The following is a 14,124-nucleotide window of genomic DNA, read 5'->3' as shown; positions in this document are numbered from 1 at the left end:
AGGGGTGGATAGATTGTTAAATAAACAGCGAGTCCTGCAAGTAACACTGTTATGTGTCTCACGCATGGAAAAGCTGCTCCCCACTGCCTCGATATAGGTGCGACATAGATCATCCACAGCTGTTAAAATTGGCTTTGATTTTTCAAGTCGTCAGCTGGTGACCTGTGGATACTCGACCTGGCAGGCAGTTTGTTTCCACTGTGTGGCTCACGTGAGCATATTTTCTTGGTTACGCTGGAGGGGGACAGCGGATAGAGATTTCTATCGATTTCCTGCTTTTGGTTGAATGCCGAAATTGATTTTCTTGCAATTACTGGGAACTCCTTAAATCTGTGCTGAGAAGGTGGAATGGCACAACAAAAGCAACACATGGTACGTAACAGTCTGGGCACTGGCATAGAAAAGTGACATGACAGAAAAACTCCACAACTACTCCGTGGTTGGTTGGTTGCACCTCATCTTATGATGGGCTCTCAGCGGGTAACTGACAGTATAGTAAATGGCCACGTTTCAATGTGTCGTGGGGAAGTGACCCATGGACATCCCTGGGTGAGGTCATGCAACAAGAAAGACAGGAGTGAGTCTATTGCTGTTGAGAGCCGTTCCTGTGTTTTGCAACTGAAATGACCTTTGTAGGATATAAGGGGGGGAGGTGTTTTCCCACACTTGACCCTTCTTGCTTCGAATCGTCATTCAAATCAGTGCTCAGGCTGGGGCCTGTATCAGGTGAGAGCTCTTCTTAACCCCAAAGCAGGACTGGCTCTAGACCCCTTCAGCACCCATGACCAGGGACGGTGCTGTCTGCCAGCTGGCGAGGGGTCCCCTGGTTTAGTTGTAGGCCTTTGTTTTGTGCTGCTGCATCAATGTGCGACAGATGATACAGCATCGCACCTGCTCTGCACGCTCTGTTCTGGATGCCAGTGGACTCCTAACTGAAGTTCAGTGTACTAATCATTGCTGGGCCTAGGTTACCTTAAACTCTGCCTCTCCATCTCCAACCCTCTGGCATCCTGGGAGTGGCTGATGCCAGGGTGATGGTAGGACATCTTTCTCGTGGGTTCTGCATCTCTGGAACTCCCTCCCACTGGAACCACATTGACGTGTATCGCTGTTTCAGAGAGAGTTACTCTTTGCCCAGACTTTCAGCTGATTGAGGGCTGTGAAATTCTGGGCTCTTCGCCAAATGGCCAGAACTACTTCTATCAATCTTAAATCAGTAGGCTATTGGGTTTGCTCCTGTCATTTGGAAGTGTTAATCACTGGCCATGGAAAAGGGACCCAAACACCATTTGTAACGGGTGCCTTAGAATCGTGTGTGACAATTACCGTGTTGTGGCAGCCTTGCAACATGACAATGTTTTGAGACATAACACCACACGGCATGGGGAACCCCAAGTCTAGACTTGCATGGACCTCCCAAAATCAAGCCACCCTGGCCTCATTAGGGCCATGCTGTCTCTACGTTCGCTGCTCTACTGATGTTTGTAATTAGAGTGACAAAAAAGGCATGCGGCAAACATCTCTGGAAATCTCTGGGCATCCCATGGGTCAGTGGCATCTCCAGGCAAGTTCTGGGCTCAGACTGAGTTATTGATTGAGGGTGAGTTTTCAGTGGGTAAGGCAGGAAACAATCTGTATGAAGAGAAGCCACTCTGAGAAGCGTCTCTTGCTCTCTGCAGGGCTTCTGCTTCCTTGTCTCCTTTAACCTTGGCCACCTGGAAGCTAAGCTTTGATTTGCATCAAAGGGAGAATGCGGCAAGGGCATGTTGCAAAGAGAGGCAATAACTGACACGTTGAATGTGTGCCACAAGGGGCCGAGGGTTCCTGCTGCCGTGCGGATAAGGTCCTGGCCGGTCCTAGGGCAGACAGCTTGTTAACTCTGAGGAGAGTTAGAAAAAATGTCACCTTGTTCAGCTGTGAGAGTTTGAGATTTTTAAATGGCTCCCGGTTCTGGCATGTACCAGCAGGAGCATTTGTTTTTAGTTCTTGCTTTCCTCCTCCCTTCCTCACTGTGGAGCCTGGAGTTACCTGTGTGGGAAGTGCCTGAACTGGCTCTGAGTGTGAGCTACGTTTGTAGAGAACAAAAAGAGCAAAAGCCACTTATGTGCTTTCCCCGGAGCCCCCCTGGGGAATTCTGCCATTGCTTGCTTGCAGGAGCCGTGCTCCAAACTCCAGACCCACGTCTCCTGCCACAGCCTCCTTTGCTTATGGAGTATTTCTTTTGGTTTAAAAAACCATGGAGTCGGTTTAGGACTGTGGAAGAGTGCTAAGCTGACAGGGAGCCGGTGACGGGTAGGGAGAATGGGTGGGGCACACTGGTTACATTCCTGGCTCAACAGATTCCCTGTGGGACCCACGTAATCTACCCGCCCCTGCCGCGGCATGTGCAACTCCCATTAATGTTCTTTACTTAAGGCTTGATTATACCTTTGTCTCCATTCAGAGCTCCAAGAAGTTATTTCACACACGTACACACAGAGACAGGCTCTTCCTGGGACAGCGCACCTGGACACTGCCCTGTCTCGTGAAGACACGGTGGCATGGATTTAAGCATGGGCTGTACAAGCTTGCTCAGAACCCGGGGTACATACTCACAGTGCTAGTCAGTGCCAGGGTCTGGGCCACCCCATCTCCAGCTGGGATCGCTAGATGGAAGCTCGTGTGTGTATGCCTACCTGAGCTGCAGTCACAGCTCAGACAGCAGGGTAGCCATGCCTTAGGGTAAGCTCTTGGGGTGAAATCCTAACCCTATTGAAGTTGGTGGGAGTTGTGCTGTTAACTTCAATGGGGCCAGGAGTTCACCCTCGATCAGCACCAGAGACCTGATCCAAAGCCCATTGAAGTCAATGGAGGGACTGCAGTTGACTTCAGCGGGCACTGGATCAGACCCAGCGGAGTGCTAACTAGACACTTTCAAAACAAATATGAAGACAAAGGGAGCTTGTGTTCAAGTGTCATCGGATGTCACCATTTCTTAGAGTGGCATTACACCCTGGTTGGGCCAAAGTACATATCAGGTGTGTAAATTTAATATGTTCCTTATAAATGGATCTCTTCTGTTCCCAATGAAAAGGTCACGCATTGGCCCAGTGCCCAGTAGCCTCCGTTATTTCAGTCTTTTCTGTTAGGAAGTGTTCTTTGCAACCAATAGTCCATTTTAAAGAATTTTAAACAAGAGCTTAGCTTCTATAGACAATATTGTGACCATTCCTCAGAAAATGGCTTCATGAGCCACTGTTTAAAACTATTGATAAAGGGAAACGACTCCTTTCTTGCAAGCACTTTTCTTCGTAAATGACCTTCTGCATGCAGCTCAGGTGTTCACATGCTGTATTATTAACGACAATGACTCTGCTCTGGCCAAAATTGGCACAAACCTGATGCATTAACAGATTAGAACTGAAGGCCTGGGTTCCCTAGCGCTGTTGATCAAATCAGTATTTTGTTCCTGATGCCAGCTACCCATAAATAGTTGCTGCTTGATCCACTGTATTCTCAGCCAAGTTCAACAGTGTAAAAGCACAGAAGTAAGCTGTCTCAAGGATTTGTCCTAAGAGGAGAAAAATTCATGAGCTGGGGATATGGAGAATACAGATTTAACCACATCCTCGATGACATGTGGACAATTCAACTTTGAGACTTGAGCCCAGACTTTTCTAGCACGACTGAGGGAAACCCTACGGCCAGGAAGTAAAATGAATTAATTTAACATACATAACTGGGAAAATGTTTTCAGTCAACCACTGGGAGGCTGACATTAAAGGAAAAGTGATGTCATTCGTTGTATTTTAAATAACTAAATACATGGTGAGGGAACATGTCTAGTAGTTAAAACAGGGAGTCAGAACTCCCACCTCTGACACTGACTCACTGTATGCCCCTGGGCAAGTCACATAAACTTGTCTCAGTTCTTCCCTCTGGGGGTGGCATAACAATTAGGTAAGTAAAGAAATTTAAGTCCCTTGGATAAAATTTGCTAAATAAGGACAGAGTACAAGTGGTGTTATATAAATACATATTTGCAATATCAAGCCGTGATCCTGCAATGTGTAGCAGAGTCACTGGGGCTCAGCATGGGCTGTAGGATACACATCACATAGGACTGAGGTCTTAGTGTATCTATAGGAGGTGGGCTATGTGTATTTATATGCATGATAAATGAATTACCAGAGACTTGTCACTGCTTGTCAGCATGGGTTTGAGTGTCTCTGAGTGGGAGCAGCCATTTTACCCAAATATCATCAGACTGGATCCAGAGCTGGGGTGTAGGTTAAGATGTAGGTAATGCTTATCACTGTGGGAATTCCTAGGAATTGCAGGACACTTTCCGAGTTATTATTGAATTAACCGCACAATAAAAGAATAGAACTTGTCCACTTGGAAAGCCTCTTTCTTGTGCGTTCCCATGGTGATCTGTGTTTCCTGTGATGTCAGATGCGTGTCAAAGTGGTGGCTTCCTGACTGATTGTTCATTGTTGTTTTGTTATATTTCAGACACATTTTGAGTGATTTACTTATCAATAGAGCCAGTGCTGAGTAAAGCCTCTTTCACGTCCCACTGGAGCTTTCTTTTACCCAGGGGCACCAGAGACAGCAAGCGAGTGTGCCTCGGGTTTAAGCCTCAGTGCTATTTCCAAGGATGACTAACAAAAAGGAGCTCACGGCCAGGGTGCAGAATAACCCGGTTTTCCTTCTCTTGCTAATTTGCAGGAAGGGGCTGCCTGCATGAGAGCAAAGAGAGCGCCTCAGAACTTCCTAACGGTTCGCAAGATCTCAGTGTCCCGGATGCACTCCTTGCCCAACGACAGCTACATGTTCCGCCCTGTGATGCCAGCCAAGGCCCCGTTCCCTCTCCATGAGGTGGAGATGGAGACCTATCCCTGCAAATCACAAAGAGGTACCACGGGGAGGGGATGCATTCTCTGTGCTCTTTGCTCCTCCTCATGTTGTATTTGCTAGGAACTGGGAGGGTGTCAGGCAAACTATGCAAGGAACCAGAATCAGTTCATGCAGTGGTGTGATAGGAAGCCGAATAATGCAATCAGTACAGAATAAATCCTTTTTAACGTCATTTGCTACTAAATTTACTTTATTTTATGCAACTCTAGAATTTGCAGGGTGCTGTAGGATTTTGTATTTAAAATGCATAACTGCCTTGTTGAAGTTATCTAGAGGCAGCTGGAAGTTTGCGTGTCTAGATAGGGGACCAATGGGCACCAGAGAGGTTGCAGGGTGCAGGTTGTGTGTCATGGAATAGCGCATTATCTGTATGTTTCTTCTAATATGATCAGCAGTGAAATAGTTAACAAGGGTGCCGTTTGTATTGCCATTATCAGTTTTCAGAGTCAACACGGTATTGAGATGAATGAGGCAGCTCCTGCCTCTCAGACCTATACTTTCAGACTGTCTGTAGACTCAGGAAGTTGTCACTCCACTAGATTACATTTAGGTCACGTTAGGAAGGTTTTTGTTATAAAGGCTAGAAACCATTTCCCCCCCTAGGAAAAACTGAGATTCCGTAGCACAGCTCTGTGATGAGAAGTTGTTTGTGTGGTAGATTCTATGGAATCAGAAGCTACACGGGGGTTCTGACAACACATTGAGACAACCACATCCAAATATTTTTGCCCTAAGATTCCATTTTCTCCCCAGTTATTCTTTGTCCTGCAGGTTGGTTTAAAGGGGGAATGGGAGTGAACATCTATCTCCCCAAAAACATGTGTATCTTGAATTATTACTTTTTGGCTCCCAAGAACTGATCCAGACTGGCTTCATCTGATGCAACATATTTTAATGCAAGAACGACATGGACAGATGGGTGGTGGGATTACCTGGTGGGCTGGCCAGGACTAGCTGATCTGTTCTGATTTCTCCGGGTAAAGTAACTCTCTGTTTGTTAAAAAGCTCTGGATACAGCTCAATGTTCTCTGCTCAGTATTTATGGTTGTTCCACCTGCCCTGGAAAGGCAAGTGCAAGAGCTTTGCTAAGCAAAGTGAGTGGTTGTTGGATTTCACTGCCGACTGACTGGGGCTGACTCGGCAATCTCCGACGCTGATGTGAACGAGGAAGAATTCCACTGGTGTCAGTGAAAAACTGGCGTGAGGGGAGAATCTGGTCCACTATTTTGTAACCTTTTCCAGCTGGATTCCTCAGCAAATCACAAGAAATAGCCCTACGCCTCACAGAGGGACTGTTTTCCCTCCTCCAGTGACTGAATCCTACCAGTGTCCCCTCATGCTGTTCTGATCAGCCTACTGGGGGCGTATGTTGGGATTAGTGTTTGTTTCATGCATTTTCGTGGTCTTAGGAAGCCAGTTATCAGACCAGAATCAGCGAGAGTTGCTCTTCTTCTAGTGGTTTGGTTACTAGATGGGGAAAATGCCATGAAGTGGCCAGATCATGTGTTCTTTTGGCCACATAAACGGCTCCCGGACTCACTAAAAAAGCAAATGAAAAACACACAGATGCTGAGCGATTTTGGTTTTATTCAGCTCTCCAGAATACCGCAATTTAGGGCTTTCTTGGCCTCACCTCTAGGAGAGCGAGTTGGGAAATTTCCATCAGACGGCTAGCCCAAGAAAAGATGGTGGGGGAGGAGGAATGTTGTGAAAATGTTGGCTGTGTTTATCTGGTTTTCCCACCAGCTTCAAAAGCTCCGCCATAACGCTTGCTAAGAACGGAAAGATTGGTAATAGGGCGTCGGCCAACTCGTTGGAAAGGTGTTAGTGGCCAAGGTGCATCCCGAGTGGGTATTTATGGTCCCTATCCAAGAGGACTAGATTAGCAAGTGCAAACCAGAATTGAAGGGTATTGGCAAAGTTTTGTGGGATCCCGGGACGGGTCTAGCCAGAGGGGCTATGGGTCAGGACTTCCTTGCAGTTACAGAGCTGTGGAGGAGCGAAGGACTGTCATGGGAACGCCTGCCACATTCCAGAGCTGAGGAGCGCAAACAGCGCTATGCCTGGTTCTTTCAGTCCCTCTGATGATGAATAAAATTCATTAAAATATTCCGTGCATATTCTGGGAAAAGGTCCAACCCCCCACAAACAAAAGTGTCCAAAAAGCCCATTTTTCTCAACGCAATCAGCTAGCCGAGAGGCAACTGCAGATGGTCTAAATGGGTCTTGTCACAGGTCCAAGTTCACTGACCTCTGGGTGAGATTCCTTAGTGTGATGGATACTGTGCTTGTATGTGGAGCAGCAATGTCAAAACAGACATTGGCGCGTGCGCTAATGAGGAACAGTAAATCCTGCTGCCAAAAAGCAGGCGATTCTTAAAACAAACTGGGAAACTCTGGTAAAGCAGCAGAAGCTGAGAGGAGAAGGTTGCTTTGCAGAATGAGCTGGGGAAGCAGGAACTGTGAGTGGGGAAACTAATGACTCGAGGTTGATCCCTGAGATTAGGGGGTCGCTTTTCAGAGGGAGTAGGTGCAGACAGAGAGAATATCTGCACATTCATCAAGGGCTACGGAGCCAGGCTCAGCAGTCTCTATGCTGTTGATGTCATAGAGTTTTAGTCCAGAAGGGACCACTTGTCAGATCATCTAGTTCAGGGGTAGCCAACCTGAGCCTGAGAAGGAGCCAGAATTTACCAATGTACATTGCCCAAGAGCCACAGTAATACGTCAGCAGCCCCCCATCAGCTTCCCCCACCACCACTTCCAGCACCTCCCACCCCACCGATCGACGCCTCCCCCTCCCCTCCCCGCACCTCCTGATCAGCTGTTTGGTGGTGTGCAGGGGGCTCTGGCGGGGGGGGGAGGGAGGAGCGAGGGCACGGCAGGCTCAGGGGAGGAGGCAGGAAGGGGTGGAGTGGGGGCAGGGCCTGTGGCAGAGCCAGGGGTTGAGCAGTGAGCAACCCCCCCGCACCCTGGCACATTGGAAAGTTGACGCCTGTAGCTCCAGCCCCACAGTCGGTGCCTGTACAAGGAGCTGCATATTAACTTCTGAAGAGCTGCACGTGGCTGCGGAGCCACAGGTTGGCCACCCCGATCTAGTTTGACCTCCTGTATATCAGAGGCCACTAAACATCACCAAGCCAACCACTGAATTAGACCAAAATGTTACAACTCTCAGGAGACGAAACTATTGTGTGTCACAGGCGGACGGACCGATGCCTGAATCCCCTGCGACGGTAGCAAATTGGTTCAGTGTGACCAGGATCAGCCGTGCAGGATCTCCTGCATCAGTAACCATAGCAATAGATCATGTTTTGAGCTTATGTAACCGTTAGCTGAGGATCTCAAAGCTCTTCACTTACATTGGGTCTAAAGTCAATGGCGAAACTCTCATTGACTTCGCTAGGCACTGGATGGGACCATGAATTAAGCACCATTTAAGTGGTGGTGTCTCCAATTTACAGATGGTTAAGGGGCCGTAAGCAAGTCGTTGGCAGCCCAGGGAATAGAGCCCAGGTGCCCTGACTTACAGTATCCTGATCGAACCGCTAGTCTCCATCTGATCCAAATTCTGAACCTAGACCACTTCCCTATTCAGACCCAACCCACAGCCACATGGGGAGGTTGCAAGTATGGAGCTTCAGACCCCCTCTCCCTCTCCCTCCCAAATAAGCCCCTAGCACGTGAAGTGAAGAAGAGGCTCTGCTAACAGCTTAGGGCCTAGGACACCCCAGCTGAGCAGTATGCAATAGAGGGCAGGCCCACACATGAGACAGTTATCATTGGAAAAACCATCTGCATTTAGACTGGGGTCCTGGTCCGTCCCTAGGGCTTCTACATGCTACAGTAATACGAATAATGAACAATAATCACGAGCTTTTCACAGGCCCACCTAGGAGACGTGTTTATCCAGACGTGGTCTACAATTGCACTACACAAGTAGTGTGGTCTAGTGGTTAGAGCAGAATGGGAGTCAGGACCCCGAGGCTCTACTCCGACTGCCCAGGAGATATTGTGTGGCTTGATTTGGCTTGTCACTGAATTAACTTTTGTTTCCTTACCCCACATCTGTGTGCTTTGAAATCCTTGGAGCCTGGTTCTGCAGCGAACGCTCTCACAAACCCACACGTTACAACTCTTGTCCGGCAGCCGTGGCTAGTGTTCTCTCTCCTTTTGTAGGGTCTGTCACCTCCATCCGTTCCCAGCCTGTGGAAACATGCTCCTCTCTGAGAGTCCCAAGGGAGTCGCTTCAGGTGACTGCTGTAACTTCTCACCGCGACAGCTGTGACGCATGGAAGATCCTTCGTTCACAGTCCACGTCGCGATCTCCCAGCCTCAACAGGCTGCTGTGTAGACAGGTAGGAGGCGATGAACTCTCCTCTCCCATCAGACTTTTTCCGTCCTCCCTCCCCTTCATCATCTCTCTGGCTCTCTCTTCTTTTGAGTGGCAGCGTTGTAAAACAAGAACAGATGGAGTTTCCCAAAGGCTGCGAGCAGACCAGGATAGGACAGAGTAGCTATTTGAGCACAATATAATCCTGGCGACCTTTCCTATCAGTTTGGATGCCTTTATGATTTTGTATTTTTCAAATCGATTTCCAGTCTCGGTGCCCTGAGTGTGTCCGATTCAGTACACACAGACAGATTCCAATTTCAGATCGGCCATGTCGGAGAGGCTGGGTTGAATGGGCATTTGAGGAACGTGCTTCCATGTTGTGCAAAGCTTCTGTTAACCCCGCATTAGTCAAAATAATTGCGGAGGTTGTTTGTTGGGCCATCTCCAGGCCTCAGAGGCACACTGATAGTTCTAGCCGGAGTCACGTACCTGTGGCCCGCACTCTGAGAACAGAGCTTGCAGTGACTGATTTAGAGCAGAATGTTTCTAATTCAGGTGCCGTATGGCTAAATACACTTGGGTGACATCAAGTCAGTCAGCTGGTTTCCCGTTTTGCATGCAAGAGGCCTAATGGGCTCACTCTGACAATGATTGGGATTGTATTAGTCAAAGCTGCTGGTGTTTTACTCGAGGCGTTGCCTTTCAGTATTTGCTAATGGTGGTGCCACAAAAGACTACTGACTCTGTATAAGAACATAAGAACGGCCACACTGGGTCAGACCAATGATCCAGCTAGCCCAGTATCCTGTCTTCCGACAGTGACCAGTGCCAGGTGCTTCAGAGCAAATGAACAGAACAGGGCAATTGTCGAGAAAACCATCTCCTGTTGTCCAGTCCCAGCTTCGGGCAGTTGGAAGTTTAGGGACACTCAGAGGATGGGGTTGCATCCCTCACCATCTTGGCTATAGCCACTGATGGACCTATCCTCCATGAACTTATCTAATTCATTTTTGAACCCAGTTAGACTTTTGGCCTTCACAGCATCCCCTGGCAACGAGTTCCACAGGTTGACTTGTGTGTTGTGTGAAGAAGTAATATTACCCATATTAGAACAGAGACCGATGTTCCATCTGGTTTGGTACCTTAGCTCTGACAGTGGCCAAGCGCAGATGCTTCAAACCCAAGCTATGTAACTTGCATAATGTACCAAATAGTGCAATATTGTCCTCTGAAGAGAAATTCCTTCCTGACCCCCAGCTGACTCTGGTGCCTGTAGCATGAGAGTTGATAGCGTGTATTGGTACAGGACTTTATGCTGATTTACAGATAAAACAGGAAGGCTTAGAAGGCCTGGGAAGATCAGAGGCCTGCACATACAGGCAAGGCTGGAATATACCTGAGATATGACCTACCCACCGTGTGTCTGTCTGTTAGCCCAGTTGTTACCACGTTATACCAAATGAACCTCCACTAATGATAATTAGTCAGTGCGGCAGCTGCGGTGATGTTACCAGTTCTGAAACTCACTGGGCATAGGCTGATTCTGTCACATGCCACGTCCACGGCTAAAAGCGTGTCTTGTTAGCGCTCCTTTGTGACTCCTGAGAGACCTTTGTGCTCTTGTCCCATCTGTCTCTGCTTGCATTGCAGGAGGCCATTCGAACGGATTCCTTGGATGGGCAGAATACAGATTCCAAGGACAGTCTGCAAGCTGAGTCCAGCGAGAGCCTGCAGGCGAAGAAGCAGTCCCAGAGCAGCTTAGGTCCAGCTTTGCTCCATCCGAGCCCACTCGCCCAGCCGGGCACTCCCCCGCATTCCCCGACGTCATCCTCACACCATCGACGCTCGAGCGTTCGTACCCGCAAGCACACTTACAGCCAGCACAGTATTCCGAGCAGGCCTTCCAGTCAAAACAGCAACCCAGCCAGCCCCGAGAACTCTCTGTTTGAATCCTCAGACCTGGCTGACGAAGAAGTCAGCCACATAAACAGCTCGGTGAAAGATTGGCAAGAGCAGCCAGAAATCAGGACTCGCTCGCTCTCTCCTTTCATCTCCCCGGCTTCATCTCTAGCCCCCCTCAAGAACTGCAGCACAGCCAGCCTGGCCGGGAGCAACGGCAGAGAGAGAGACCTGAAGAAGTTTTACAGTGTTGATACGAAAGGGTTCCTGGACAAGCCCAACTGGGCAGACGACCAAAGGAGGCACTCCATCGAGATCTGCCCTTCCATTGACAATGGAGATGGTAGCTTGGAACAGCCTGCGGAAGGGAAGCAAAGGTCTCCTGTCCACGTTCAGTCTGAGTCGGAGTATATCCACGGGGCTCGGAGGAAGAAGAAGATGAGCCCACCTTGCATTTCTATAGATCCTCCCATGGAGGATGAAAGCAGCGCGGCTTCACGTACCAAAGCCTCTGAGAACAGCATGCTGAGGAGAAGGACCCCGTCGTGCGAATCCACCGCGTACAGGGACTCCTTGGACCTGGCCGACAATCAGCCCGGGGAGCAGGCCTCTAAAGCAGAACGGCGGGTCCAGCCCACGTGTCGAGGGGAGCACCTGACAATCCCAAACTTCTCCTTCGAGCAGTCCGACCCCAGCTCCTCGAGCAGCCTCTCGGATCTCCTTTCAGCTAGCGGCCAGGGCACGCCCTCCAGCGTGGTGTCCGGGGACTCCCGGCCAGACACCGCAGCGCTAGAACTGGAAAAGCTGGATCACTTAAAAACTCAGTGCAACAACCCTGAGAAAAACAAAGAGCTTCTAGGCGTTACTAAGAGCCCCATAAGGCGGCACGGACTGGTCCCTATGACTGTTGCAACAGATGAAGACATAGACGAACCAGTATAGCTTTGTAGGGGCGGGAGAGGGGAGTCTCAAGGGCTTGACACCGATGTGGTTTTGAAACAGCACCCCTGTGCGGAAGGGACTGCAAAGCCACATGTTCGTGGCTGATTTCCCCCCCCCCCAGTCACTCGTTCCTAAGCGCTGTTGGGGGCTGGGTTTGCAAAAAGTAATACAGAAATGACACAAGGTGCAGAGCGGGGGAGGGGGATATGCAAACGTGTTTCTTTTCTAAAGGGAAGATGGAGTTGCTTTTTTTTTTTTTTCCCCAGGTGGCCTCAATCACATTGATTTGGGTTCGGGCTGTGTTCGTTTGTTTTGTTTTTGTTTTTTAAACGTTCTCGACTTTTAAACCGGCACCATTTATCGTGCGGAGACGCCGCAGTATGCAGACGTGCCCAGGAGACGGGAGCTGTACATTGTCTGTCGACCGGCAGTGATATAAATAGAAATAATGTATTTGTGAGATACAAAAGCTACAAAAAAAACCACAAAAAAAATACCCACAAAAAACTCTCTCTTCATAATGCACATATTTTTATAGGGAAGCGATACTGTTTTTTGCATTACGTCCGACTCCCCAAACAGGAGGTGTTTTCTTGGGTTTTATGTGGGAGTAATTATTAAGGCTGGTTTTTTCCCCAAATGTTTCTCTTCTTTCTTTGCTTTCATTCTTCTTTTCTCTCCTTCCTCTTTTCTCCCTCCACAATCATCCTGCTGGCTTCTATTCACAGCTGATGCTTTTTTGAAGTCTCTCTTTCTTTCCATTTATTTTACTTTGGTACTTTAGAGGATGTCCTCTCTAAAGAAAAAAAAAACCAAATCACTACTGAATTGTAGCCAGTGCAATAATAAGTTATTCATTCTTGTCTGTACAAACTGTCCTTTTTTATTTTTATTTTTTTGCTTTTACTGAATTCAGGTTAAATGTTGCAATAATCTGAACTAATGTGCACAAGCAAAGCTGCTTGAGTTTAAAAAAGAAAAAGGAAAAAAAAGAAATTTACAGAGAGATAAAGGAAAAAAGAAAACAAATAAATAGTAAATTATTTAAGAAATGTATTTTGTTTACTGCAGTCAAAGTAAATTATTGATACAGTATGTAAAGGTTTTAAGAGTTGTCTTAGATAATGTTCTTTGTAAGCATTTAAGCTAATGATTTGTTTTCTTCATAGCGTGATGCCTTTGAAAAGAAGGTGAGATCAGTAATTGTATCATTTGCACTCTTTGTGTTCCTTTTCCCTACACACACACACACACACACACACAGAGCCACACAAGCCCACTAGCACTCTCAATCCATGTGGAAAGGCCTCTTTTCACTAGCAGCATAGGATCAACATGAAGCCACTAGCAGAATTAAAGTCATTTATTAACACCCCCAACTTGTATTTTTATTTTTCCTTTTTTAATCTTTCCTCCCCCACTCTCCATCCCAACCCCCTTTCTCCATGCGACAGCTCCACCAATGGAAAGCTGCTGCTGCTTAATGAAAACAATAAACCACGCGAACACCACGCGAGGGTGCGAGGTAAAATCGAGCGCCAGGCGGCTGCGACGGTGACAGCAGCAGCAAAATAATAATTCTCTCTCTTTTTTTTTTCCGTTCCATGCCGCCTCATATTTATGCATTCACGTATATCTTCTGTTATTTATGCATTCATTACTCAGAAAAAATGTATCTTGTTTCACATGTATTAAACTGTATAAACTGGACGCGTGGCTTGACTTTCTGCTACACGGTCAGAATTAGCTGTTCTGCAAAATCTGGAGATGTGCCAGTCCTGCAACCCTCACTCCAGTGAGTAGTCCTGTTGACCTCCTTATCAATGAAGATTGTGGGACAGTGGTGGCTGAAGACACAGCTGCCCCCCTGCTTGTGTCCGGATCCCCATCTCTCCGGTTCCCAAATTTTTGCCAGCACAACCCCATTTGGATGAAGTATTTCCTGGGAACCCCAGACTGCATGAAGAATGCCATTTGGAAAAACAAAACGGCATCCTCCGTGTCTAGTGACCTCGCATGCACCCTACGTGCTAGGTCACACTGTGCGA

At 47.9% G+C, this 14,124-nt stretch overlaps 1 protein-coding gene across 7 annotated transcripts in view; it reads left to right on the top strand.

The window, feature by feature from the left end:
- Window positions 1–13,734, top strand: part of CACNA1H (calcium voltage-gated channel subunit alpha1 H) — a 590,082-nt gene extending 576,348 nt beyond the window's left edge. For all 7 annotated transcript variants that reach the window (XM_044981153.1, XM_044981154.1, XM_044981155.1 and 4 more), the window contains 3 exons: window positions 4,711–4,897; window positions 9,079–9,257; window positions 10,886–13,734. In XM_044981153.1, coding sequence (XP_044837088.1) covers window positions 4,711–4,897; window positions 9,079–9,257; window positions 10,886–12,076 — 1,557 coding nt within the window. In that variant the 3' untranslated portion in view covers window positions 12,077–13,734. The remainder of the gene's footprint in view (window positions 1–4,710; window positions 4,898–9,078; window positions 9,258–10,885) is intronic.
- Window positions 13,735–14,124: the final 390 nt, after the last annotated feature.

Source organism: Mauremys mutica, chromosome 11, assembly GCF_020497125.1.
Source record: "Mauremys mutica isolate MM-2020 ecotype Southern chromosome 11, ASM2049712v1, whole genome shotgun sequence".
Classification (NCBI taxonomy): Eukaryota; Metazoa; Chordata; order Testudines; family Geoemydidae; genus Mauremys; species Mauremys mutica.
This window is presented reverse-complemented; position numbering and strand designations above follow the sequence as displayed.